A 25,428-nucleotide genomic window follows, 5' to 3' on the forward strand; every position below is an offset into this window, starting at 1 on the left:
TGACATAAGCAGATCATAAGCCAGGGGGCGACGCACAATTTTCGGACAGCCCTTCCTGCAGGGCAACCGCTTTTTGCAAGGGGACGGACCTTGCGCGCGGGCTTGTTTTTTCGCTGTCGATTTGAGTTTGCCAAACGACCATTGTCGTTTCTTTCCCGCCCTTGTCTAGTTTTTTGGTGGAAATCCGTGTGTTTTGAATAAATAATCGGCGGGCTTCTCCTTTGTCCTCCTTATCCTTTCGAACCATGGAAGGCCCACACGTGCCCCTCAAACCCCGTAAATCCATATCCTTCCCAATTTTGACCTCGTCGTCGGCTCCTTCCGCACCGATGCCCCCGCCACGTTCAGGACGTAAAGGATTCCTACGGTCTTTTGCGTCCTTGCTGGATTTAAGGCCCTTCAAACATGTTGGAGTTGCCTCAGCGCCGTCACCACAACCACCCGCTGGAGCGCCGCCACCGTTACCCCCGAAAGAACACCCTCCCAAACATCGCCTCCGCACCATGCTCAGCACGCCCATGCTCAATAAATTTCGTTCCCCCAAACCCGCCCCTACGCACCATATAGACCCGTCGCCTCCAATCCGCACCAAAATGTCGCTTGACCTGGATCGCCGAATGGCGTGGAAAGTACTACGAGATGTACCAATGATTGAGACAGTACAGGAAACTGAGGAGGAAGATGAAGAATTGCCGGATTTTGAAGACATGATTCGAGGAGATGCGACTATCAAGGTTTGTTTAACGCCAGAAGAGTTGGATGGTGTACCTGTGGCTGCCTGTTGAATAGTCATGGCATACGCTGTTGGTTGTAAATTGGACGAGGACGGGTACATATCCATTATCAAACAACCAGATGGATATTGTGAAACCTCGAGAAAGAGTCTGGGGACGTAATATGGTGGAAGGTGTTGCAAACCTCTGCTGAGAGCTTGCATGCACTCATCGTCTTGATGGACGGGATACCCGCGATACGTACCATTTTTATGACACTACTTGTTAGATCTGTTTAATGTATGATGATTAGACATTGATTAGAGTATGTAGAAATCCGTTTTGTAGTTTTTTAGTGGTATAATTGTTGGTAATGTTTTAATAAGTCGTCGTAGTTGTCTTGACCTTTGTCCATCGTCGTCGTTTCTCCAGCAGTTCTACACGTGACTTTGAGCCGTGATGGCTTAGTAGACAAAGGGAATTGCTTTGACAAGCGCGGAGTCGACGTTTGGTTTTTTGTTTTGCGAACGTTCGGCATTCGTTTTCCATGCATTCCAGTCGCACCATGCCGCGCGTGAAGCGCCTTGTGCTCACTCTCTACCGGTTCCTTCACCGACATCGTCTCCCACTCCTTCTCGCCGTCTTCCTTCCCCCGCTCCTCCTCTACCCTCTTCTTGTGAGCGCACGAGGCAGTCCCGCACTCGTTCCGCATGAGCTACGCACGGCGCAACGGCCGTTACTGGTGGTTGCGCATCCTGATGACGAGTGTTTGTTTTTTTCGCCAACAATGAATGCGTTGGGTGGTGTAAAGGGGATTTTGGTGCTTTCCACTGGTATGTTTGTGTTTGGTGTTTTGCTTTTTGCTGTAGTTGTGGGTGCTGATATTTTTCTGCGCTTTGGTAGGAAATAATTATGGAATTGGGGATACCCGACGACGAGAGTTGATGGGGAGTTGTCGAGAGCTGGGTGTGGATGAGCAGCATTGTACCGTGTTGGATTTACCGTACGTTGATTTGGTTTATCTGTGATTTTCGGTTTTCTTTGTTGAGCTCATGTCATGTATTGTTGCAAGTGATATTCAAGATAATCCACGGGAATGGTGGCCCGCTGATCGGGTTCTTGAAATTGTTACGGAGCATGTTAAAAAGACGAATGCAGATGTGGTGAGTGCAAATGTCCTTTCTGTCCTCATCTCCTTTGCCATATCTGATATTTTCATAGATTGTCACATTCGATTCAGGCGGCACGTCGGGGCACCTTAACCACCGCTCCGTTCACCGTGCCCTCCTAAAATCCCCAATCCCAACTTACAGCACAACCACAATTCCCCTCCTCCGAAAATACAGCTCCATCCTCGACGTGACCCTGACCTCTCTCTCTTTCCTTCCCAATCTCCTCTTTAACAAACCCGTTACGCACCGCGCATTCTTTGTGAATGGTTGGAACGATTACTTGGCTGCACGACGGGCGTTTGGGAGCCATGCGAGTCAATTGAGCTGGGATAGGCATATTTATATGATTTTGGGACGTTACATGTTTTTGAATGATTTAGTCAAGATTGCATAGAGTAGGGGGTTGGGATTCAGGAGATGGCTTTGCGGCGCATTCTTGAGTCAATGCATTATGTCGATGGGAATGGATTCTAGTCGAGTAGAACAGTTCTCCATCACCTATTTATAAATTTCAGAAAATAAGGAAAGAATGCGAGTAGTCGCGGTCATGGCTCTCTGGGGCATTGAACCTCAACTGAATCTTCTGTATCCAAGCCTTGAGTAAACTGCAATGGTATAAACCTCGTATCGCAGCTTACCTGTTCAACTCAAATTCCATCATTGCATTCAAAAAAAAAAGATCCGCCATAGTAGTTCAGTGGGAGTGTGAACGTCTGTCCAACCTTTTCAAAGGTGCACTATGCCTATTGACCGCTGAGTCTCAATGCAACACGATGAATCATATCGTATGAATCGCTCGTCGCGATTCGAAAGGATGATAAACATTTGGAAAATCCATGTCAAGCACAACGAATATAAAAGAACGTTCTGATGAAATGTGGTACTTCCCATTGCATCTAAATGTATTAGATTACACAAATGACTGCTTGTAAAATTCAATACGATCTGCATCTATCGGTTTGCTTGCAAGACGTGCCAATGTTCAAAATTCCCCAATGCATCCTAAAAGGAGATCAACCGTATTCGCTCCATTGTCCTTCAACTGAACCTCTTACCCAAAGTGTAGTAAGTTTGGGAGTATGATGATCATGTCGATCAGCTCAAAACGACACTATCGAGATTGAGACATTTAATGCGATACAGAAGGGTAGTGCTAGCTTAAAGTTCGCTGATGCCTATCCTTCCCGGTAATTATGTTAAGGAGGAAGCATCACAGGTGCTTGGGGGCTACGTAGGGATTCTTGAATTTCCATTTGCAAAGACTATTCTGCTCGGTCTACTAGGTTTTATTTTGAAAAATTAAAAAGATAAACAAAAAGGGACCAGTGGGTCCAGCGGCGTCATATTGGGATCAACCGATGAACCACTGGGGGGCCAATTTAACTCTCGAAAGAGATTTTGGTTATTCACGTCGCGGGTTTACCATCGCAGGATGGAACTAGCGTGAGCTAGCAGCCCGCGCTTTGTGGAGATCGAACTCAGTCCCTTTCGGGAACTGAGAACGAGCGCATTACCCCATAAGCTATCCCCACAAAGTCAAAACAAGCTGCTTTTCAAAAAACTTGAGTATTCGCAAACCGCTTCCGAGGCTTTTAGTTTTGTTTATTTTCAAGTGGGTTGATTGTGCAGTCTGGACTTTGATGCTCTCACGATATGCCCCAACAGAAGTGTGTTTGCTCAACATTTCCAATGTGTGGATGAACAACCTTTGGGCATTTCGCCTTACCTGTTCGTCTCAAGATTAGAGCGTCAAGTCCTATGCATAGCTAGCACCCAAATTAAAAAGGCTCTTTTGATGTGCAAGATAGGTTCTGTGATGCGTGACTCCAAATGAACCTCTTTGCGTGATATTTCACAAACGTCTCTTGGACCTGCTTGTACGTGTATTCATAGAATCCGTTCCTCAAGTCCATTTGAAGAGCATGAACATTATACACATGTTGAGGTCATGCGGAATGCAACTTGGAAAGTCTCCACATTACAACTGAATCTCAGTGCGTTCACTCAACTCTATTATAACCAGTGAAGAAACGACGCTGATGGTCGTCCCACCATGTGAGGAGCTATAAACCTACGTAAACAATGTATCTCGTCGTACGGGACGGATGCAAAGTAAGTCTATCCAGGTTGGTGAAATTGTATCGAAACTGATCATGTGTAGCTGCCACATCTTGTGGAATCCTTGTCGATTGTGTGTTTTATTGCGCCAACCGCTGTTGTAAAAGACTATAAAGGCTACATGTACTGTGGAGTGGAGGGAATAAATGTCGAGTAGAAAACGTCCACGCTGCTACTATTATGTGTTTTGATTGCTTGGCGACTGGTTGGTGAAAAGGTATTTGTAGATGGAATTAGAAAGCTCATCTAACAGTGCCTATCCGGCTCGTTATACGATCAATGCCTGTAATGACCCACGTGCTATAATGAAATCTTTCTCTCTGCTTCCCAGTAGGACTCATTGAGCGCACTGATATCCAACCGTCTTCTCCACGAAGATCATCATGATGTTGAAATACCGGAATAAACAAAGGAAGCGCATGAAGAGCCGCCATAAACAAAACGCCGTACGTTTGTATCCACTAATGCCGATTATACAAGAGCTCTGAGAACATGGGTCGATGATGGCGTTATGTATGTATCCTGCATATTACCATATCTCTCCAGTCATGCGCACGGATAAAGAGCTCGCATTATTGGCTTTCGGCCTCTGCCATGTTCTCACGCGTTTCTGGCCTACGTCAGTTGTGTCCCATGTTCTGTGTCTCAACCAAATAGACTATTCATCGCCTTAATGCCATTTTATCGTGATGTTGCATTATTTTCAGCGCAAGTACGTGTCATAAGAAGGGATTCGACCAGAAATCCCGTTTTTTTGACTTTTCAAATTTCTCGGCGTGCCCCCCAGTGATCCATCGGAATATTGGTGGCCGGTGGACCCACTGGTCTCTTTTTGTTTATGTTTGTATTTTCTTTTTAAAAACTAAAACATCGGAAGCAATTTTGCAATCCTTCAAGTTTTTCAAGGGGCAAATGGCTTTGACTTTGTGGGGATAGCGTATGGGACAATGCGCTCGTTCTCAGTCGCGAAAGGGGCCCAGTTCGATCTCCACAAAGCGCGGCTGCTAGGTACTGGGTACTAGCATCCATCATTGGATGGACTGACTCGCGACGCTGGGTTTAACCCGGCGTGCACCCCCCCCCCCCCAATAAATGTGGTTCGACGGCGCCGTCGCAACAAAAATGTGATGGTGCTGTTGACCCCACTTTTGTTCATCTTTTTTATTTTTTGAAACCTAAAGTGTTAAAAGCGGTTTGCTAACCAAATCCTTCAAGTGCTTCAAAAACTGAAAACTGGGTGTGTCTATAGTATCAAAATGTAGACTCCTGTCCGCAGATTAATGTGACCGGGTAGAAATATCGGTGGGACGCTGGTGGACCCAATGGTCTCTTTTGTTTATCTTTGTATTTTTTTATTTTTTTTTTTTTTGAAAACTAAAGCGTTAGATGCGGTTTGTCAATCCTTCTTCAAGTCCTCAAAAAACCAGTTGGTTCTGACTTTGTGGAGATAGCTTATGGGGTAAAGCGTTCGTTCTCGGTCCCGAAAGGGACTGAGTTCGATCTCCACCATGCGCGGAATATAGTTTCCATCAATAGATGGCGTAACCGCGACGCTGAGCTTGTTCAACAACTCGGGTCCCGAACCCGTACGGACAAAGCTCGGCGTGCCCCCCAGTGTCGCCTTGGTGACTTTACTGGTCCCGTTTTGGTTTTCTTTTTATTTTTTGTAAACTAAAACGCTGGAGATTGTTTATAATTGCTCGTCCCCACAAGGTTGTAAACCTGAATTTGCAACCAACGAGATATCTTTTTCTTATATTCATCATGGAGAACATTATGAAGCATTTTCAATTTACATGGAGTAGAATATAGAGAGATTCTCAATTAACAGTAATATCTAATCTGCGTGGAAGGTTGAAACGAATCGAACAAAAAACCTTGTCTCTATGTCACTCTCTATCCATACCAGCCTTCATCCACTCCGCCACAGTTTGCGACAGCCCTCCCAATCTCTTCCCAGTATCCCGGAAAAGCATCATAAGGATTCGGCATCGGATCGTCTGTCAGGAATATCCACTGATACCCGTCCGCCACGACATCTCGGATGACATTGTCGAGCTCCTCTTTGGACCATGTAGGCGTGGAATGCAGAATCAGACCACATGATGAGGATTGAGCGGGTGGACGGAATTGAGTCCACTCTTTGTAGTTGTTTTCACAGACTATACAGATGGTGCTAATGTCTGGAAGCAGGTAGACAGGGTTGGGAGGTGTACCCGGGTTGATCACCACCACGCCGTCATCCCATAGTTCGCTCGCAAAAGCTTTGTAGGCCCTGTATACGTCGCTTTCCTTTACTCCCGTTGAGCACTCATCCAGAAATACTCCATCCACATCCCACAAAGCCCATTGTTTTATATCCGCCCGCACATCAGACGTATCCCGCTTCCCCCATGCTGTCGAGACATAGCCGATGAGTATGGCGTTGGGATACCTCCGCAGTTGCGTAAGCGCGGCTGCGTAGTTTGTGTCAAGAGCAGTGCCTGGACCGCTGCAGGGATTTATGATGAGTATGTGCGGGATATTTGGGTTGGTTTTAAGTGAGACGTAGACGGGGTTCCAGGCAGTTGGTGTAGGGTAAATATAGAGAGGAAAGATGAGACCGAGCGGCATGGTTTAGATCGACGGTTGGAAATTTAGTAGTTGATAGGCTCCCGCTATGCAAGACGAAATAATCAAGTCAAACGCTTAAAAGTGAATACCAAACAATATTGGTTGTCTCCCGAATGTGTGTATCGTCCAGCAGTGTTGAACAATGATTTGAAGCCCCTAACCTGCTCACAAGACGATCCATGTCAAGTTGCAGCAGCTCACTTTCCGATTTTCATTAACCATGACTTTTTGTGCAGCCGTGGGCCGCCGGAACAGGTTCCGACATTGATACTATTGGCAAATACCCAACGATGAGGGGATGATCCTTTGGATTTGTTTGTTGATATCAACTCCATCCATCAAGCCATAATGATGGCTGGCAACGTATCGCAAATGACATGTATAAACCTCAAAACTTTCAACGTGGCTGTTAACGCTATGGCAGTAAACTCTTGTCTATACAGTCGACAGCATCCAGATGCAATCACAAAATAAAACGTCCAAGAAAAAACTCCGCCCAACTTAAAGTGGATTACGCAATCAAATGCAAATTTCGTCCGTTGATGACTCACAAACTCGACCTTCAAAGCGATCCTCAAAATCGCCCTGCAAGCGTTTATTGTTCCTTTTGGCTTTTCTTCGGAGGTTTTTTGTTTTTGTGTGTTTGTCGTGATATGAGGGTTCAGGGTTTGTGGGTGTGCCATGCTTTCATCAAGGAATATCTCCGAACTACGGAGTGATTCCACTTCACACAAAGGAAGCCTAGATATTCGACCCCCAAATTGTGAGTTTCTTGGCCTTTTTTTTTCTTTGTTTTGCATGACCGACAACCTTGGTTTGTCTGAGCTGACCTCTGGCGTATTGTGTTCTTCTATTTTGAACCCCAATTGAATAGTTTCCGACGCTCGTTCTACAAAGTCTTTACCTTACGCTGCACGCTCCTCTGGTATGTCGCCACTGGGTCACTGAGCCAAAAATTCCCTTCTTAACCACGTCTTCACGTCTTTTTTTGGACAGACTCTTTGAGTCTCAACGACGCCATGGGCATCGGCGACCTCATAACAGCCAAATGTCCTCTGGTACCCAACCACATTCGCCTCTTCCACTCCATTTATCCCGTCCGCGGCAAGAAAATCATACCAAAATCGAATGAATTCAGTCGATTGGTGTTTTATCTTCGATCCAAACCCCACAAGGTGTTCAAAGTAGGACCCCTTCTGGCGGCGCATAACAAAAGTGATATACGGCATCGTCGTTGGGGGTAAGTATTGGCGGATGTGAACTCAATTAGGATGATGGCTCATGGTGTTGTCCAGGCATGTACAGATTAACTTGCAGCTGGCGCGGACGCTCATTGAAGAGTGTCATTCCTTGATTGCGATAGTCGGTCCAGCGGCACTTAGTGTCATCTATTCCATTCTGACATCAACAAACCAGTTGATGGAGGACGCTACGACCGTGGTACGTTTATCACATTGTTTACAAAGCCATGCATCTCGGTCCTCAGTTTCACGATTCTTACCCACACAATCACTCTTTGTATTCAATAGTTTAGGGAGTTCTGCCAGCACTATATGTACCAACCCAACTGCCTTCCCAAAGCCCCCATGCACAACTACCTATTTGATTTGATCATGCACTTTAGCGGCATGTGCCTATTAAAGGACAATGATGAAGGTTTTGTCTACACGTACGTTTTCGAGTGACCTCAAACTCGTTGTGCGCAATCTCTGACATCTCGTTTAGATCCCGCACTTGCGGTCTCGCGGCGCTGGAAGCCGTGATCCATTCCAAAGGCTTTGTAGCGCACCCCCGCTTGAGAGATAACCCCGAAATCGATGGCACAACCATCAAAGGAGGCCCAGAGTACGTGAGGATGATGATGCACGCCATACTGGCCAACATCAACGATCCAACAAAAATACCAACGGACCCGTAGGTTATAATTTTGCCCGATTTATATGCTGGCGTCTGTGTGAACTTATTGGTCCTTTTGTTTAGTAACACCATTACCGAACGCACCGAGAACGACTTTTCAGATCCCGAACAAGTTGCAGGACGTTGTCTAACGCATCTATTCAGTCTAATGGATCTAGAATCCCTCCCTGTTTTCTTGGCGCCGATCGTAAAGTGAGTCAGCGTCTACTCTGCTATCGAAACTTGACATACTCATGAAACCATCCCTAGCATTGTTGATTTCAAGCGTCCATCCAAAGAGTACGCTGTCAACGTTTTCCGAACTATTACCACCTGCACACGAGTGAGTCCTTTTCGATTTCGCACTTTAGTTACCTTTTTTAACATTCGTAACAGCCTGAATACCGGCACGGGATCCTCAAACACTTTACAGACGTCATCAAACAACCTGATGCACACCAAGCCCGTCTTCTTTGTGACCCCTCGGTCAAAGAAACCATGTTTGAAATCATTTGCACCCTCATGGAGCTCGGGTGTGCGACGGGTGGCATGTCGTTTTTGGAGCTCTGTGAAGCTCTTTTGGAACAGTTGCATGCGACGAGAGGAGTGGAGAATGCACAAGGGTTGCAGGATGCTGTTATGAAGTGTTTTGGTATGTTTTGTGTGAATTGCTTTATATGTGATGTTTCATCTAATGTCAATCTTGACTCGATAGCAATTTTGGTAAAGAAAGTCGCTCATCCGCACCAACTTGCTGAAATGCAGCCCTTCTTGGTGAGCAAGCTGGGTATCAGCACTGCAGAAGCCAAGCAAGTCATCGAGCTACTACGGGCGGGAGAAGCGCTACAAGAAGCGAAATTGATTTTGATGCAAGAAACGGTGAAGACGCCTACGCTTACTTCCACGTCGAGTCCTACTGAGAGCGAGGCGTCAGCCGGGGAGGCTAAAGAGCCTGAAAATGTCAAGGCAACCGGCGAAAAGAAATTTGGGGAAAGGCTCGTCGTATGTCTTTCAGAGATTTCTGCTTATCATGATACTCTCTGTGCTCACTTTGAATGTGGTCGTTTAGATACCAGGACAAAAACCTCCCTCCATTCATTCAATGGACGAAAAGCGGGAGCGACATCGTACAGTTCAGCTGGAAGAGCTTATGGCTGGTAAGCACCTTTATTGTTGGAGAAATCGCTTTGTAATGAGAAAGCTCATGTTATTTTGGCATTCCCAGCCGCATACGGATGGTCCACTCCAACGAAATCGGGGAGTGTCTTGGATCTCCACCAGGAGGCATTGGATATTGCCACCAGTGCAGAGTATGCGGAGGTGGACACGGACGAGCTCTTGGCGTCCATTACTCCAGAAAGTCTGGGGATGTAATAAAACGACAAGGGCTCGTTCCTAGTGGGGTTGTCGTGGGCTGTATCGGAAGATCTTGGAGACGCTTTTTTTTTTTACCGAATGTACTTAATTTCTTTATAAAGACGTCGCCGTATGATGATGGTACTGGATCGTATCGAATCTGTAAATGTCCTTGATCATCTTTTGACTTGCGAGACACCCTTGGTACGTCTTCTCCTGGACGAGTGGTCAGACTAAACCCAATAGAAACCACTTATTGTATGACGCGGTATATATTATCTCTACCCAACTCTCAGCATCAAAGTCCCTCGACTGCACTAGCATTCCTCTCCAACTCTTCCTTTGCCCTACGTTTCTCCAATTTCCTCATTCGGCGCTGATAACTACACCCCAGAAAAAAAAGTCAACAAACATACTCCATCGGTTGTGCTCCCCAAAAAAAACCAAAAGAAAAACCTACTCATCATATTGGCACTTCATCCACGCTACACGTTCTTGCTCGCATTTCCAGGGAAGGTAATAGTTCTCTGTCCGGCACTTGTTGAGTTCGGGAAGGAGGTGGGAGCAGTAGTCTCGCCATGCAAGGGGAATTTGGGTTTTTGAGAGCTCTTCTTGAGAAATGTACATTTCTATAATGTCGGGGTGTTGGTTAGTCTTGTGTGCATATGTTCGATGGTGAACAGAGGCGTCCAGGTGTGGGGCCAACATCACAACAGCTCCGCCCAATGTCACAACCCTTCATCCACCATCCCCTCTTCTCCCGACCACACAATACACCTACTGGGCGGCGCCGTATCATCCACGTCGTGGTTCGTCATGTTTTCTGCGCTTGTTGATATCGGGTTTTTACCGAGAATGAGTTCCAGATGCTGCACCCCACGCAAAGGGTCTATTTCAAAGTTAACCCAGCGCTTTGTCCGCGTTCCCCTCCCGTTCGTTCAGTTGTTGGCATGGCAATTGCGCGCCACGACACGTGATGAGATCTGCGTTGGAAGGCAAAGTATTATCATGAACTTTCATTAGGTGTCGTACTTGGAGAGTGCATTAGGGTTTTCTGGCTTTCCAATGTGTTTTCCGAGGGTAAGTATGTCATATTGTAGTGCATCTTGTTGATTGCACTTCTCAAGAAACTCTGTGGAAGCGAGTTTACAAAAGTTTATTCTCTTTTTTTCAAAAGCATATTCTCGCGAAAGTGTCACTGGTCTGCGGATACATCTGCAATGCAAATGCATCTGTAGTGCATCTGCAAAGTAGCTACTATCTTGGCAAGCTGAAATGAAAAAGGTTGCTGCTGTGCTGTGGTTGGAAAACCGCAGGTTGGAGGCAAATGATCGTCTGCTGCCATAAGCCTGGATCAAGTGCATTCGACTGTGGCGAGTCCGCAGCAACTTGAGCGGTGACTCATTTCCAAGACGCACCTCCAACTTTCCGACCCTCCGACTCTTATTCATTGTGAAATGATTTTGGGATAGCACTCTGAAACATGGTATGTTTTTTTTGTGGATTTCTGGTGGAATGGTTATGATCTAGAATATTAATATGGTGTTCCAATAGGCAACAATTAAATTAGGAAGTCTACTTATACGAACATTGGCCAAGCCTCTGGCAAATTCTATCAAAAACCAGGTGTGCAATGAGGTTTCTTTATCTTGCAAGTAGAAGGGATCAAAACAGTACATATGGCTCTAAAACATGTCTCTTTTATCGCTCTTTGAAAGGCAAAGGTATATAACGCGTTCAGCGAAGATCAGTACTGACCTAGGGGAAAACTGAATGCATACCTCGTCTTTACAAAATGCGGTAGACACATCCGAGATTCAAGGAATTTTGCATGGACGTGGCCCAAGTAGGTTTCTCTAAATGGATGCTTTGTATCTCCTTCAGCAACTGAATCTGTGCGGTTTGTCACGTTAGAGAACGCATCAATGGGAGCAAGGGATCAAGATGCGGTATGTGCAATCGATCAACCTTGTTTATTTTACTTTAACAGAAGTTGTCATGCGCCCCATTTAGCTTTCTCGGCTACAAATCCGAACCAATCCGACCCCTCAATGATGCCCGAGCAGTCGAACTCGGCGCCAACTTTATGAGTGAAAGCGTCATCTTCTCGGTGGCCGTCTTAACAATACGTTGGTTGCAATCCTTACGCATCTACGCCTTTTCCAAAGTGCTAATTCTGCATTGATAGTTGGGGAAGCTTACCGATCGAGTCGAAAAACAACTCAGCGTCGGCTAAACGTCGACGAAGCCCTTGAACAGCTCCAAATCGAAACCCAACAGACTCAAGAAACCATCACCCAAATGCAAGAAAATATACAAAAACTCACTACACAGGTGGAGATTCTAACTGTTGAGAATCGACGGCTGGAACGGGGGCTCGATCTCGTTGCAAAGGCTCTGAATGTCAGAATTGAAAAGGAGGAGGCTGCGAAGCAAAGAGGGGGCTGGTGGAATGGGTGGTGGAGCAATGGGAATGGAAATGGAAAACCGGATCAGAATGGAACTGTGAATGCAAAGGCGGGTGAGGGCGGGAGAAGCGTACAATCAACCCAATCATGACGATTCCCCCTTCACATTACTATCCTTAATCAGAGACCTCTTGTTAGATGGGTTGTTTAGAGACTGATTGCTTTCCTCTTTTGGAAGTTCTTGCTATATATATCATCAAACGATAGATCCATGACCTCTTTAACTAACTGTGACGTTCGAATGGAGACACGCTTGAGGATTAAAACATCCTGATAACATCCAGCTCCCGAGTTATGCTCAGAGTCGACTATTGCACATTTAGCGAATGCAAATGTGGAGAGTTCAGTACATTTTCAGTTGTCCATTTGTCCATTGGCAGTCACCTTTTACAGTGGACTAAATTTGATTTATAGTTGTTAGGCAGATCCATAAAGGCTTGTGAATGTTGATGTCCATTTGTGCATAGTTGCACCCAGGGGTGCCGACAATCACGTGTTTTCCAGGCAAGGGCATCTGTGCAGACGAGGGAGAAACTTACGAAGAAAACTGTCAAAAGTGCTATACACGTCAACTCGGCTCTCCTGGCGCACAAACCATTTCGTGTTGCTGACCAGCACAACATTATATTTGCTTTCAACATCTTTACAAAAAACTATCAACATATGGATATGACAACACCAAACATGAGTATTGCTGATTACATAGACAGAAAATCCTCAATGGGAATCGAGGTAGGAGATCTACATGATAACGATAGTGTCAAAAACTGTTTACAAGCATTGCTTGCATCATAGAATGTTATACGTGGGAAAGGGCTCTAAATGAAAAAGGCGGCGATACTGGCGGCAGCAGCACCCAGTACGCTCAGAATGGAGGCGACGGGTGCTGCTGCACCGCTAATGGCGCCCGATCCCGTCTTTGAACCGTTCGAGTTACTTCCGCTGGAGCCCTTCTGACCCGTGCCAGTTCCGGTTCCTGTTCCGGTTCCAGTGCCTTTACCGTCTGGTGAAGCAGGCTTGGGAGCGTCCTTGACGGCTGTCTGCGAGCGAGCAAGAGCACTAGCAGGCCAGTATTTCACAGGCTGGTTCTTGTCATCGTAGCACTCAACGGTAACGGATTCAATCTGCGAGACAGCTTCATTGGTCTTTGTCCAGTCGACTTTACCGCCGGCCCATTCGCTGTCGGATTGCCAGATGGAGAATTGGAACATGGAGGGTGTGGTAGGGAACCATTGCTCGCCTGGGGGAACGGCCTTTGACTTTGCGGTCTCTCCGGCAGGAGTTGCAGTGCGGACTGGGACACCGTCGATGGCGAAACTGTGCAAAACGCGCGTTAATATTCAGACATTAAATCTCAAATCTTTTAATTGCAAATTACATACGTGATGCCTGTGGATTTCCAGTCGATCGTGTATTCGTGGAACTTTGTAATGTCTGTCACGTTGTGGACGCCCCCGTGGACTTGGAACTCAACAATAGCCTTGTAAAAGACGTTGGACTGAATGCTGTTGGCATCACCGCCGACCGCTTCCCAATCAATCTCATCACCGCGCTCTGACATGGAGATGAAGGTTGTCACGACACCGGGAACGGCAGCGGCCGTCATTTTGGCCGTCACCTTTCCGTATTTGATCCATTGAGCAAGAGATCCCTTTGTAATGTCGGCGGGAGCGCTAATGTTTGCTGGTTTGGTGAGGGCCAAGGTTGCAACATTGTTGGCTATGCGAAAGTTCTTTTGTCCACCGTTCTGGATGACAAAGTCGTATTTCGAGTAGTCAAAGTTGTCTGGTACTCCGACATGAGGTGTGGCATCAAAGACGCGGTCCTTGTTGGCAAACGTGTATGTTCCCGAGAGACAGTATCCGTCGTTCTTGTCGGGGTTTCCGGTGGGCAAAGTGACGGCGGAAACCGACGTGGCAGCAGCGAGAAGCGAAACGGCAATGGCTGATTTTCGACCCATTTCTGTATAATCTAAATGTCTCTCTGCAAAGTCTAAAAACAAACGTCTAAAAAACCAAGTCTATGAAGATAATCGACGACGACGACGACGACAAACGACGATGGGCAATGCTCTAAATCCTAAAAGCTGAAATCCCAACCCATCCTTTTTATACCCTCCCCCCAATTCACCTGCGTGGGAAAAAAGCGGCCGCGGTGTAGCGCATTGGAAAATGTCGACGAGTGGCGATGCAGTGGGACAAGATGACTGTGCCGCTGCAATAAACCCATAAAAGGAGAGGATTGCTTGCGATGAGAATATTTTTTTCGTGCCGCCCATAAAGAATTTGCAAGTAAATTTTAAATGTTGGCCGCTTTTTGTGGTCCCCGATCGTCTCATGTGGTAAGCACTGCCAAGCCACATACACGTGCTAGTTGTTGCCATGACATTGTCATTTAACTGTATTTGGGTATTATGACTCATGCCCGTCTTGAGCAACTCTTTCCAACGGTTCGTCGTGTTGGTTTCGTTTGTCGTTGATGATGCTTCCTGCCATTGTTCGTCCCATGTTCTCGCGGCCCCTTGCAAAGGGTATCCGTCCAACTCGCGCATTCTCCTCCACGTCGGTTGCATTCAGTTCGTATCTGTTTGTTTACTTTTGCAACAATTCACTGTAAAAACTCATCGTCACTCTTTGTTGTAGGTCAAACCAACTATGAATTCATCCTGACAGAGACAAAGGGCCGTGTTGGAATTGTCACTCTCAACCGCCGAAAGGCCTTGAACGCTCTCTCCACGCCGCTCATGACCGAATTGAACGCGGCTTTGAAAGTCTTTGACAAGGACGAAAACATTGGTGCCATGGTCATCACGGGCAGTGAAAAGGCATTTGCTGGTGCGCGTCTGGGTGCCCTTGGTTAGGGTACGGCTTCTTCAACTCATATTCTCTGTGTTTTAGCGGGTGCGGATATCAAGGAAATGAGCAAATTGAACTTTGTGGACAACTTTAAAAACAACTTTATTGAAGACTGGACTGGTGTCACAAAGATCCGCAAGCCCATTATTGCGGCTGTCAATGGATTTGCTGTAGGGTTTCCGCTATGATTGAACCTGCAACTCATACGAGCTCATGCTGACCGCCTTTTTTTGATTTTCAGTTGGGTGGTGGATGCGAGCTGGCCATGATGGTATGGTGTTGTCAAGCCTTGTTTCCTGTTTGGCACAATTCACTCAATGGCCTTTCAATTAGTGCGACATTATCTACGCTGGCGAAGGAGCGACATTTGGCCAACCTGAAATCAAGCTCGGTATTATTCCCGGTGCCGGTGGTACACAGCGTCTCACCCAAGCCGTTGGCAAAGCCAAGGCCATGCACCTTAATTTGACCGGCGATTTCATTTCGGCTGCCGAGGCCGAGAAGGCTGGATTGGTAGCAAAGATATACCCTGCTGATCAACTTGTCGCGGAGGCCATCAAGAATGCTGAAAAGATTGCCTCGTACTCTCTTCCGAGTGTATTGATGGCCAAGGAACTTGTGAACAAGTGTAAGTGAACCTCATCGAGTACGTTCCTGTAGAATGTGTGCTAATGCGTTTGTGACATGTAGCATTCGAGCTCCCATTGTCGGAAGGTTTGCATCTCGAACGGAGATTGTTCCACAGCTTGTTTGCAACGGTAACGTACACTTGTCAACATTCATTTTCTGACACCATGTAGCGACTCACACACCTTTGATGAAATTTTAGGAGGACCAAAAGGAGGGTATGAACGCTTTTGCCGAAAAGCGTGCCCCCAATTTCAAGCACAAATAAATACCAACCAGTCTATGGGCATACTTTGCTCTTTTCACTATAATAAACAAGAGTATTTTCATCTCACTTTAAACTTGATGGATTCAGGATTGCACTCCTTTGCTTCACAATATCAAAATCCTGACAGCGCACCGGTTTTTCATAAAACCTCAACCGATTCCAATCCTCTAAATTGAGCTCCAGAGACCCCATCGTCAACCTAGGGGCATCCGGACCGTTTGCAAACGGATCGTCCGAAATATGGGGATATGGTATGGATATAGTATCCATTTCCAAATTCTTTGGTTTGAATTCCTCTGCATTCATTTTGGTGTCCCGTGCATCCAGCCACGCCTGGCTCACACTTTTTTTGGCCCGCGGTATCCCTTTTGAAGCAGGTTCAGGACCAGACGTGGTGCTCATGATGGGTTCACTGGCGGCCTGTTCCATCCTTGCAATTTGATCTGATTGGGTCCGAGATTTGCTGTGTTGGTGAACCCAATGGGTATTGATTGGTGTAAGGTTGTTGTATTGTGTTGTATTACGGTCAATGTTCAGTGACTAAACAGGTGCCGGTATTAGCTTTACGCTCAACATCTCTTCAACCCAAACCATCTTACCTGAGCAGTTACCCGAGTTTGCACCCTTCTCACGGCTTCCCTATCCTTGATCATCAACTCAGCCACAGCTTGTACAGGATCAAATCTATCTTGTTTAACTTTATCGATTCTATTTTGAATGAATTTTGAAGAATTTGCAGTCGGTCTATCCAAATTCGTCGGCACAATGTTTGGTTGCGTGATTGGTATTTGACGATCCTCCGTCTTGCGCCTAAGGTGGTAGTCTTTCGGACGCATGAGCTTTGGATTGGATGGCGGGAGAGCAAGTTTAAGACGGAGATGAGGGTCTACGATTAGGCTGGGATCCAGTGGAGGAGTCCGGGCTGGTTTAATGGATTTCGTTTCTTCATCTGGATGGGGAACAGGAATGGGCGGCTTTTGAGGGGTGATATCTTCCTCATTTACGATGGGATCTTCTTCCTCCTCTTTGTGGGAAAACCCACGGGAAGGCTGCCGACTATCTTCATAATGGTCAGTTCTCGGTTACGAGTGTCTTGTTGGTCCACAGGTGATGTTACCTCACATACTCCTTGTAACCTTCCTCCACCAGCGTACTACTTTCTAGAACGTGTGGATACGCCACCGGTTGGGGTGGGTCCTTGTTCACGGCGTGTTCCTCCTCCAGATCATTTCGACTGTGCGGTTTGGTAGCAAGAGAAGTCTTCGAATGTGCAGGGATGGAGACAGGGATGCCACTCGTTGCATGGCGGGTCTGAACAGATTTTCGCTTGAGGGTTTTTGGATGTGTTGAAGTATTTGTGGGGATGAACGTTAAAGTCATTGTAATCGTCCTTTCTGGTGATTTGGAGAAGGAAAGCAACCAAACGCCAGGTGAAAAGCGCGTTGGGATATCCCAATCTGCCAAGCCACATCATCATGGAGGTTTGGATTAGATGACAGAAACCTTTAGACTTTAGATCCCTCGCCCACAGAATGCCTCCATTAAAACCCCTCCTCCGTCTTAACCGCCCACGGGTCGCCTTTCCCAATGCACACCTCCCTCACCGAACATTCCTCACTGCACCTCCCTCAACCCACCACGAAAAACATCATCTCGGTTATACTCCCAAACAGCTCTACGCACTTGTATCCAACATCAACTCCTACCATCTCTTTGTACCGTGGTGTGCACACTCGCAAGTCCTTTCACACAAGAAACTCAATGGAAAAGATGTTTTGAAAGCAGAGTTGGGCGTTGGGTTTAGGGCTTTTAGTGAAAACTATGTCAGTGAGGTTACGTGTGTTCCATATGAGCGGGTCCAGGTTAGTTTGTCCCTCCCGCATCTCCCTCAAAGGAAATTAGAAATACTAAAGCGAAATGCGACAATGGTTTAGGCTGTAGCCTCAAACTCGACCCTCTTCCGTACGCTTATTACAACCTGGAAATTCGCACCAGGGACACCAACCAACACAACCCCAGATTCCCCAACGACCCTTGTAGATTTTTCTATTGCCTTTCAATTTAAAAGCCCGCTGTATGCCCATCTATCGAACCTATTTTTTGAAGAGGTTAGTAAAGTCATGGTGGGGGCTTTTGAGGAGCGAGCGAGAAAGGTTTATGGGCCTCCGGCGATAGTTCGACGGGTGGGAGACAGGCGGTAGATGAGTGGTTCGCCGCACTTGGCAATATAGAGAACATAGGATTAGATCGTAGTGATTAATCTACATTTGATATTCATTAGCGTTAATTTACTGACTGTCCCGGAATCTTACTGAAAAATAAACAAATTGTAAGAGTTCACACACTCTGTATAAATGTCACCTCTATAAAAAAAAACGTACAAACGCGTATCTACATTCCATCCTACAACTTTTGCAGCCCTTCAATAACCTCCGCCAATTTTTTCTTGTAGTCTAAAAGTTTGTCCACGACCACTTTCACTACCTCAGCGTCCGCCTTCTCTGTCTTTAGTTTCCTCACTTCATCACCCGCAAGCTTTATCTGCTCCTCCAACTCCACAATCTCCGGTGTCTTGACTACCCCCGCTGGCGCCTCGCTAAGCCCTGCCGCAGCAGCCTTGGCTTTCGCTGCCTTTCTTTTCGACGTCTTTGAAACACCGGCGTCGCTATCTGCCTGGTTGCCCCCGTACTTTCTGCGCCATTCATCTGCCTTTTCGGGTTTGATGATCGAAAAGAGATACTCTGCCTCTCCAATGACATGTCCTGCTTCAATGTCTTTCCCTGACCATGTATCCGTAATTTTGCGTGTGGGGAGCCGAAGTTGTTTGAAGATGCTTTCAGAGGTTGTGGGCATGTAGGGGTAAATGAGTGCTGCGATGAGATAGGCCAGGTTGGCCGCGACGCTAATGACCGTGTCGCATCGTTCACGTGCGTTGGCGAAAAGCTTGTTGTCGATGCGATTGTCTTGAAGGTAGAGGTTTCCGCGTGCAGAGATATCCATAGCCAGTTTGAGACCTAGCCGGAGCTTCACGCCTTCGAGAGCTTCGTTGTACTGTTTCAACAGCCCGTTGACGTCATCGATCAGTTTTGCTTCTACTTCGTCCGTGACAGAATAAGATGGAATCGTCCGTTCGTACTTTGCGTTCAAAAACTTCACAACTCGATTGACAAAGTTGCCAAGGTTGGCCAACAGCTCGTTGTTATTGCAAGCAACAAATCCGCTCCAGGTGAATTGCGAGTCTCCGGTTTCAGGTCGGTTGGAAAGAAGGTAGTACCGCCATACAGCAACTGAGACGCCGACTTCCACTACATGATTGCCAAAAACGCCAATGCCCCGAGATTTTGAGAATTTGCCGCCTTCATATTGCAGATATTCTAACATGATCTAGGTATCAGTATCCGACGTTTTTAAGCCATGCGATGGACATTCTACCAACATACCTGTCGTGTTAATGTGATGCAAAAGAGTCCAATCCTCCCCGGTACCCAATAGCGTTGACGGAAACACTACGGTATGGAACGGTACATTATCCTTGCCCATGAACTGGAAAAGCTCAACGTGCTCAGGATTCTTCCACCATTTCTCCCAGTCGTCTGTGTAATTAGCCGTAATGGATGGGTATCTACGAATCATGTGTCAAATTCCTATCATGAACGAAACTTTGATTGATATGCCAAGCATACCCGATGCAAGCGTCAAACCACACGTAAAACACCTTCTCTCTGAACCCATCCTTGGGAACCGGAACTCCCCACTTGAGGTCACGGGTAATACAGCGTTCTTTTAGCCCTTCCTTAAGCCACGCCTTTGTGATGTTGATTGTGTTTTGCGACCACAGTCCTAAAGGCGAGTATCGATATAAAGCAGTTTCAGGGTTCTTGCAATGCACAATCTACGTACCATGCACGCTAGACTTCTCTACCCACTTTTCAAGTTCAGCTTGCGACTTGCCCAAATCCAAGAAGATATGTGCCGTTTCTCTCGGTACAGGCGTCGTTTTGTCAAGTTTGCAGTGCGGGTTGATCAATTCGGTCGGATCCAGAAGCTTTCCACACTCGTCGCATTGATCACCGCGGGCATCCTATGTACATGTAAGCGCACATGTAAACGCAAGTTCGAGAAGAATCTCGAAAACAGTCAATCTGACGAACCTTGTATTTGCAGTTTGGGCAAGTTCCTTCAACAAACCGATCTGCCAGGAATCTGTACAGTAAACCAGTTCAGAATCATATCCACCAATTTTTGCAATACTTTTAACCTACGAATTGTGATGATTGCAGTACAACTGCGTCATGGTTCTCTCCACCGTTAGGCCCTTTACGTCAATAGCATTGAAAATCTTTTGTGTGATCCTGAACAGGAGAAATCAGTCCATGTAATTCTTTGGCATAATTCAAGGAGAGCGGTATTTACTGTGTATGCTTTTCGGTAGGCGTCCGTCCAAAGTAGTCAAAGTCACACGAGAACCACTCGTAGGTCTTTTTATGTATTGTGTGATATTTATCGCAGAGCTCTTGGCAGGACACACCCTCCTCCAAAGCCTTTGTCTCTGTCGCTGTTCCGTACTCGTCCGTTCCGCAAATGTAGAGTGTGTTATAACCCCGCAGTCGACAGTATCTGGCATGACAAATGAGCAATGGTAATGAAAGTGAGCAAGCATTATAAAGCCCTACCGTGCAAACACATCGGCACTGAGAACGCAGCCGATAATGTTGCCCAAGTGGGGCACGTTATTCACATAAGGTAGCGCGCTGGTGATGAGGACATTGCGCTGGTCGGGTTTGGGCAACCTGGAAGATACTAAGTATGAATAAAATGAAACCACATATAATCTCTTGCACAGAGCAACTTACACGAGACTTTCATGGTGCTTGAGTTCAATGGTAACGTCGTTGTTCACCCTTGGCAGCGGCCCGCCATCCTTCACCCCGTCAGTACTCATGATCGTTGGCCAAAAACTGAGGAATCTCAAACAACAAACAAGTGCCCAAAAGTCAAAACCTCAGTCACGTGATCAGTATGAGTCACATCTTGAGTCAAGGGAATCATCGCTGATCCTTTTGGAAACGTTCAACCTTTTTCGGTGGGGACATTTTCTGTTTGTTTTCCGCAAGATTGGGCACTTTTTATTACTTTGAGCAGTGAAACGAGAAGCGGGGTTATTGCATTTAAGGATTTCCAACGAGTAACAAAATGTCAAAATATTTGAGAAGCACGTTCATTGAGGCGAACAAAGAAGGTAAACAATGATCATTTGTGCCTTGTGTTCTGCCGATGTGGACCGAGAAAGGGGGCATTTTGTGCATACATGCTGGCTGCGCCGACAATTAGCATTCTGCCCGGATTTCGCTCGGTGAGTCTGGGTAAAGTCAGAGATCTGACTAGCATTCGCTTCACTCCCGTTCTAGGTCGTCCCGCATTTGTCGCCTATGTCACTGCAGGCTACCCAGAGGTGACGGATACGGTCGACGTCCTCTTGGGTCTGCAAGAAGGTGGTGCGGACATTATCGAACTAGGTATGGCCTACATGTGGTCAATAGGTTCCTGGTCAACCGCTTATTCGTTTCAATAGGCGTACCATTCTCCGATCCCATGGCCGATGGACCAACAATCCAAGAGTCGAGTTTCGTAAGTTGTGAGATCCTGGGATTCTATTCTGTCCAGTAGACATTGATCCCCATTTTCAATCCCTACCAGGTTGCCCTCAACAACGGTGTGGATATTCTGCAATGTTTGAAATACGTTGAGCAAGCCCGATCAAGAGGGCTCCGGGTGCCGGTTGTTTTCATGGGATATTACAATCCCTTCTTAATTTATGGAGAGAAGAAGCTGATGCAAGACTGCGTTCGTGCTGGAGTGAATGGTTTCATTGTTGTGGATCTACCCCCCGAAGAGGCCGTGCGGTTCCGAGATCTTTGCACTGAATATGGGTACGGCCTTTTATTGCCTAATTTGTGTACAAAAATGCTCATGTGCGATCCGTACCTACTTAGTTTGAGCTATGTCCCTCTAATTGCCCCATCAACCACCGACAACCGCATTCAGCTCTTGGCGCGTGTTGCTGACAGTTTCATTTACGTTGTCAGTACGCTGGGGGTCACGGGAGCGCGCGACTCGGTCAGTGTAGAGCTGCCCAATCTGTTGCAGCGAATCAAAAAGTACACGTCTTTGCCTCTCGCTGTTGGCTTTGGTGTTGCGACACCTGAGCACTTTCGCGAAGTCGGTGCACAAGCAGAGGGCGTCGTTATAGGGTCAAAGATTATCTCCACACTCAAGCAGTCGGGTTGGTGCATATATATTAGTTGCGTGTTTGGCCGAATTACAGACTAAAAGGCTGGCGTCGATTACAGAAAAGGGCCACCGTGGACATAGTGTACGGGAGTTTGCCTCCAACATTACCGGACGGACCGTACTGAGACCAGGTAAAATTTCCAGTTGCTGTCCGAAACCGCTCTGATGACTTCGACTAATGAATGCCGCAATCTTGTAGAAGAACCAAAAGAAGCACCAGAGAACGGGGCCGCACCAACTAACGGATTGGAAAAGCCTGCTGTCACGGTATATCATCCTAAATGATCTGTATATAACTTGTACTCTTTTTAACGGGGCGCTCTATTGTAGGCTACGCCGCACGCGATTGCAGCTCGATTTGGTGATTTTGGCGGTCAGTACGCCCCTGAGGCACTTGTAGATTGCTTGGATGAGATCGAACAGGTAATAATTACCGACCGCACATTACGCTGATAAGAACGTGATGCCAACAGGATACCTCTCCTTCTCAGGCCTTCGTTGAAGCGAAAAATGACCCCGCTTTCTGGGATGAGTTCAGGTCACATTACTCCTACATGGGCCGTCCCTCACCATTACACGTCGCAGAGCGTCTTACGGCTGATGCAGGTGCGTTTATTTCTTGTAACATTCGATGGAAAGATCGATTGACACCAATTCTCTGTTTAGGTGGCGCGCGCATCTGGTTGAAGCGAGAGGACTTGAACCACACTGGTTCACACAAAATCAACAATGCAATGGGACAAGTCCTACTCGCCAAGCGCTTGGGAAAGAAGCGCATCATTGCCGAGACTGGAGCTGGACAACATGGTGTGGCGACCGCTACGGTTTGCGCCAAGTTTGGACTGGATTGCACGGTTTATATGGGAGCAGAGGACGTACGAAGACAGGCGTTGAACGTATTCCGTATGAAACTGTTGGGTGCCAAAGTCGTTGCCGTTGATTCAGGTACATTATGATTTACTGTAAATGTGCACACACAGCTACTCATTCTGTGTCGACTAGGATCACGTACTCTGAAGGACGCCATCAACGAAGCCTTGCGCGACTGGGTGACAAACGTGAAGACTACACATTACCTGATTGGGTCCGCCATTGGTCCTCACCCCTTCCCGACCATCGTGCGTGAATTCCAATCTGTTATCGGTCGGGAATCCCGTGCCGAACTGCTGGCTATGCGTTCCAAGCTCCCTGATGCTGTCATTGCTTGTGTTGGAGGTGGATCAAACGCCATTGGCATGTTCCACCCTTTTGTTGACGATAAGTCAGTCCGTATTATTGGTGTCGAGGCTGGAGGAGACGGTAAGATTCTCATCTTTGAATTTCTGTATTCTTTTTCGCCATTGTTAAATCAGTATCACTCAATCGTAGGTGTGGAAACCGGCCGTCATTCAGCCACCCTTGCTGCCGGTAAGCCTGGTGTCCTGCACGGTACGCGGACATATCTGATCCAGGATGCCAACGGGCAGATTATCGAAACCCACAGCATTAGCGCGGTTAGTATCGTTGCGGATGTGATCATCTTTTGATGATGGATCGTTAGCTAACAAGGCAGATTCATGCCAATAGGGATTAGATTACCCTGGTGTCGGTCCTGAGCATGCTTGGTTGAAGGACACCAATCGCGCCGAATACGTCGCTGCCACTGATGCGCAGGCTATGATAGGTTTCAGGAAGCTCTCTCAACTAGAGGGTGAGCAAACAAAAGTTTGTTAACTGACCCGCTACCTGGTTGCTGATGCTGGTGGTTTATAGGAATTATACCGGCATTGGAATCGTCTCATGCTATCTATCAGGCAATTGAGGTCGCCAAGAGTCTACCCAAGGACAAGGATATTATTGTCTGCTTGAGTGGACGTGGAGACAAGGATGTCTTGTCCGTTGCTGAGGCACTACCAAAGTTGGGTCCCAAAATTGGCTGGTGCGTGTACTTTTTCTTCCATAAATTATCCAAATTGTACGTTCAGCTCACCCTGTTTGATCTTGTCCCAGGGATCTGCGATTTGAGGGAGGACATGGCGCCATGAAACCAAAGGAAGAAGCCTAAAGTTCTCAAGTACCCTCAGAATCTGCAATTTGTAAAACTGGTCACGTTCACACATTTAGAGAGAGTATCATATTTACTATTCCACTATTCACATCGTTCATGTACAAAATGGCCGTATGGCCATACCTCTTCTCTATGGCTGGGAGTATCATCTTCCAGTGCTGTAATACTAATCCAGTATGAATGTAAGGGGAATAGAGGGTTGTGTACCTCATGTCAAACTTACTTCATTGAAACTTAGTCGGACGCTTAGAGCTCGGAGTGTCTCATCAGCATGCTCCGCCAACAGTTCCATAAAATTTGACAGCTCCTCCTACCAAAGGCAATATGCTTTAAAAAGCAACCCGATGTGGTGCGCTGCCTGCTTGAGAACATACCCGGAATCGCTCAGCACCACGGTTCAATTCCGCCCGTATATTCTCTAAAGATTCCGTCCCGTCCTCCTCAGGTAATAAGTCTCCGTCCGCATGTATGTGGGAAATATCAAAACTTCGCTACAAATTTCACCATCCAACAACCTGTCAACTTTCAAAGACGCTAAACAAACAAATATTTGGACCAACCTCCCGAAAGTCCAGATTCGCTCTCTGTTCTTGTCGAGCGAGCGCAGTCCCATACTTGTGTAAACGCTCCTATAAGAAATCCAGACCGTCAATATTATTGCCTTAAATTGAGACTTTTCTTTCTAATTAGCCATTCACCTGTGCCTCCCGAAACTCCAAGATCACATCAACAATCTTGAACAACGTTGGCGGCTCATCCTAATAAAAACGACACTTAGCTTGCATAAACACAAAAATATTCAGCGCGCCTACTACCTTGTGCTTTCGAGCTCCCAGCATGCTTTTAGATATGATGGTGTTGAGGTATCGTAGGTACCCCCGAATAAGGAGATCCATGTCCGGTTTGCTCGCAATCAGAGTCTTCAGCTCGTCCCATGAACACTCCAAGACCTTGCAAGTACGATCAATTAAGCAAACTTACAAAGCCACCAAATGGAAACAAGA

The 25,428-nt window shown here is 46.7% G+C and overlaps 13 protein-coding genes across 14 annotated transcripts in view; 7 read left to right on the plus strand and 6 right to left on the minus strand.

Moving 5' to 3' along the window:
- Positions 1-68: 68 nt before the first annotated feature.
- On the plus strand, positions 69-1,117 carry SPPG_05271 (uncharacterized protein). The gene has a single exon (XM_016753495.1). The coding sequence runs from the start codon at positions 246-248 to the stop codon at positions 783-785; it is 540 nt and encodes a 179-aa protein (XP_016607939.1). The 5' UTR covers positions 69-245; the 3' UTR covers positions 786-1,117.
- Positions 1,118-1,220: 103 nt separating this feature from the next.
- On the plus strand, positions 1,221-2,493 carry SPPG_05272 (uncharacterized protein). Its single transcript, XM_016753496.1, has 4 exons — positions 1,221-1,546; positions 1,617-1,716; positions 1,786-1,876; positions 1,935-2,493. The coding sequence occupies exons 1-4, from the start codon at positions 1,261-1,263 to the stop codon at positions 2,277-2,279; spliced, it is 822 nt and encodes a 273-aa protein (XP_016607940.1). The 5' UTR covers positions 1,221-1,260; the 3' UTR covers positions 2,280-2,493.
- A 3,237-nt stretch (positions 2,494-5,730) lies between these two features.
- SPPG_05273 (uncharacterized protein) lies at positions 5,731-6,845 on the minus strand. The gene has a single exon (XM_016753497.1). The coding sequence runs from the start codon at positions 6,614-6,616 to the stop codon at positions 5,900-5,902; it is 717 nt and encodes a 238-aa protein (XP_016607941.1). The 5' UTR covers positions 6,617-6,845; the 3' UTR covers positions 5,731-5,899.
- A 346-nt stretch (positions 6,846-7,191) lies between these two features.
- Positions 7,192-10,027, plus strand: SPPG_05274 (uncharacterized protein). Its single transcript, XM_016753498.1, has 12 exons — positions 7,192-7,379; positions 7,491-7,541; positions 7,613-7,856; positions 7,912-8,056; positions 8,146-8,285; positions 8,342-8,530; positions 8,597-8,725; positions 8,783-8,855; positions 8,909-9,164; positions 9,228-9,514; positions 9,582-9,669; positions 9,738-10,027. Exons 1-12 carry the CDS (start codon positions 7,298-7,300, stop codon positions 9,884-9,886), a joined length of 1,833 nt encoding a protein of 610 aa, XP_016607942.1. The 5' UTR covers positions 7,192-7,297; the 3' UTR covers positions 9,887-10,027.
- A 78-nt stretch (positions 10,028-10,105) lies between these two features.
- Positions 10,106-10,768, minus strand: SPPG_05275 (uncharacterized protein). The gene is made up of 3 exons (XM_016753499.1): positions 10,650-10,768; positions 10,329-10,497; positions 10,106-10,251 (listed from the first exon to the last, which is right to left on the minus strand). Exons 1-3 carry the CDS (start codon positions 10,684-10,686, stop codon positions 10,167-10,169), a joined length of 291 nt encoding a protein of 96 aa, XP_016607943.1. The 5' UTR covers positions 10,687-10,768; the 3' UTR covers positions 10,106-10,166.
- Positions 10,769-11,293: 525 nt separating this feature from the next.
- SPPG_05276 lies at positions 11,294-12,604 on the plus strand. 2 transcript variants are annotated; one of them, XM_016753501.1, is made up of 7 exons: positions 11,294-11,354; positions 11,423-11,494; positions 11,587-11,592; positions 11,673-11,714; positions 11,783-11,817; positions 11,882-11,997; positions 12,057-12,604. In XM_016753501.1, the coding sequence occupies exons 1-7, from the start codon at positions 11,352-11,354 to the stop codon at positions 12,425-12,427; spliced, it is 645 nt and encodes a 214-aa protein (XP_016607945.1). In that variant the 5' UTR covers positions 11,294-11,351; the 3' UTR covers positions 12,428-12,604. The 2 variants fall into 2 exon arrangements, with proteins under 2 accessions (XP_016607945.1, XP_016607944.1); XM_016753500.1 differs by having other exon boundaries at positions 11,587-11,714.
- A 305-nt stretch (positions 12,605-12,909) lies between these two features.
- SPPG_05277 (uncharacterized protein) lies at positions 12,910-14,459 on the minus strand. The gene is made up of 2 exons (XM_016753502.1): positions 13,719-14,459; positions 12,910-13,653 (listed from the first exon to the last, which is right to left on the minus strand). The coding sequence occupies exons 1-2, from the start codon at positions 14,294-14,296 to the stop codon at positions 13,155-13,157; spliced, it is 1,077 nt and encodes a 358-aa protein (XP_016607946.1). The 5' UTR covers positions 14,297-14,459; the 3' UTR covers positions 12,910-13,154.
- Positions 14,460-14,772: 313 nt separating this feature from the next.
- Positions 14,773-16,164, plus strand: SPPG_05278 (uncharacterized protein). The gene is made up of 7 exons (XM_016753503.1): positions 14,773-14,911; positions 14,979-15,170; positions 15,234-15,361; positions 15,433-15,462; positions 15,525-15,819; positions 15,882-15,949; positions 16,021-16,164. The coding sequence occupies exons 1-7, from the start codon at positions 14,815-14,817 to the stop codon at positions 16,084-16,086; spliced, it is 876 nt and encodes a 291-aa protein (XP_016607947.1). The 5' UTR covers positions 14,773-14,814; the 3' UTR covers positions 16,087-16,164.
- SPPG_05279 (uncharacterized protein) lies at positions 16,074-17,502 on the minus strand. The gene is made up of 3 exons (XM_016753504.1): positions 17,204-17,502; positions 16,686-17,142; positions 16,074-16,626 (listed from the first exon to the last, which is right to left on the minus strand). Exons 1-3 carry the CDS (start codon positions 17,464-17,466, stop codon positions 16,150-16,152), a joined length of 1,197 nt encoding a protein of 398 aa, XP_016607948.1. The 5' UTR covers positions 17,467-17,502; the 3' UTR covers positions 16,074-16,149.
- A 46-nt stretch (positions 17,503-17,548) lies between these two features.
- SPPG_05280 (uncharacterized protein) lies at positions 17,549-18,427 on the plus strand. Its single transcript, XM_016753505.1, has 2 exons — positions 17,549-17,948; positions 18,021-18,427. The coding sequence occupies exons 1-2, from the start codon at positions 17,619-17,621 to the stop codon at positions 18,285-18,287; spliced, it is 597 nt and encodes a 198-aa protein (XP_016607949.1). The 5' UTR covers positions 17,549-17,618; the 3' UTR covers positions 18,288-18,427.
- Positions 18,428-18,431: 4 nt separating this feature from the next.
- Positions 18,432-21,039, minus strand: SPPG_05281 (methionine-tRNA ligase). Its single transcript, XM_016753506.1, has 9 exons — positions 20,940-21,039; positions 20,760-20,876; positions 20,500-20,703; positions 20,349-20,438; positions 20,238-20,289; positions 19,987-20,167; positions 19,770-19,926; positions 19,527-19,708; positions 18,432-19,460 (listed from the first exon to the last, which is right to left on the minus strand). The coding sequence occupies exons 1-9, from the start codon at positions 21,026-21,028 to the stop codon at positions 18,490-18,492; spliced, it is 2,043 nt and encodes a 680-aa protein (XP_016607950.1). The 5' UTR covers positions 21,029-21,039; the 3' UTR covers positions 18,432-18,489.
- A 118-nt stretch (positions 21,040-21,157) lies between these two features.
- SPPG_05282 (tryptophan synthase, beta subunit) lies at positions 21,158-24,763 on the plus strand. Its single transcript, XM_016753507.1, has 15 exons — positions 21,158-21,325; positions 21,495-21,602; positions 21,659-21,714; positions 21,784-22,016; positions 22,080-22,369; positions 22,437-22,508; positions 22,577-22,644; positions 22,708-22,800; positions 22,869-22,983; positions 23,044-23,322; positions 23,380-23,676; positions 23,746-23,870; positions 23,944-24,067; positions 24,130-24,295; positions 24,367-24,763. Exons 1-15 carry the CDS (start codon positions 21,280-21,282, stop codon positions 24,419-24,421), a joined length of 2,127 nt encoding a protein of 708 aa, XP_016607951.1. The 5' UTR covers positions 21,158-21,279; the 3' UTR covers positions 24,422-24,763.
- SPPG_09268 (uncharacterized protein) overlaps positions 24,469-25,428 on the minus strand; it is a gene marked incomplete at both ends in the record, with an annotated part of 3,963 nt that continues 3,003 nt past the window's right edge. The window contains 6 exons of the mRNA XM_016757425.1: positions 24,469-24,582; positions 24,648-24,734; positions 24,799-24,915; positions 24,985-25,053; positions 25,123-25,182; positions 25,240-25,400. Of these exons, the coding sequence (XP_016607952.1) occupies positions 24,469-24,582; positions 24,648-24,734; positions 24,799-24,915; positions 24,985-25,053; positions 25,123-25,182; positions 25,240-25,400 (608 nt within the window). The remainder of the gene's footprint in view (positions 24,583-24,647; positions 24,735-24,798; positions 24,916-24,984; positions 25,054-25,122; positions 25,183-25,239; positions 25,401-25,428) is intronic.

Source organism: Spizellomyces punctatus (assembly GCF_000182565.1).
Source record: "Spizellomyces punctatus DAOM BR117 chromosome Unknown supercont1.8, whole genome shotgun sequence".
Lineage (NCBI taxonomy): Eukaryota > Fungi > Chytridiomycota > Chytridiomycetes > Spizellomycetales > Spizellomycetaceae > Spizellomyces > Spizellomyces punctatus.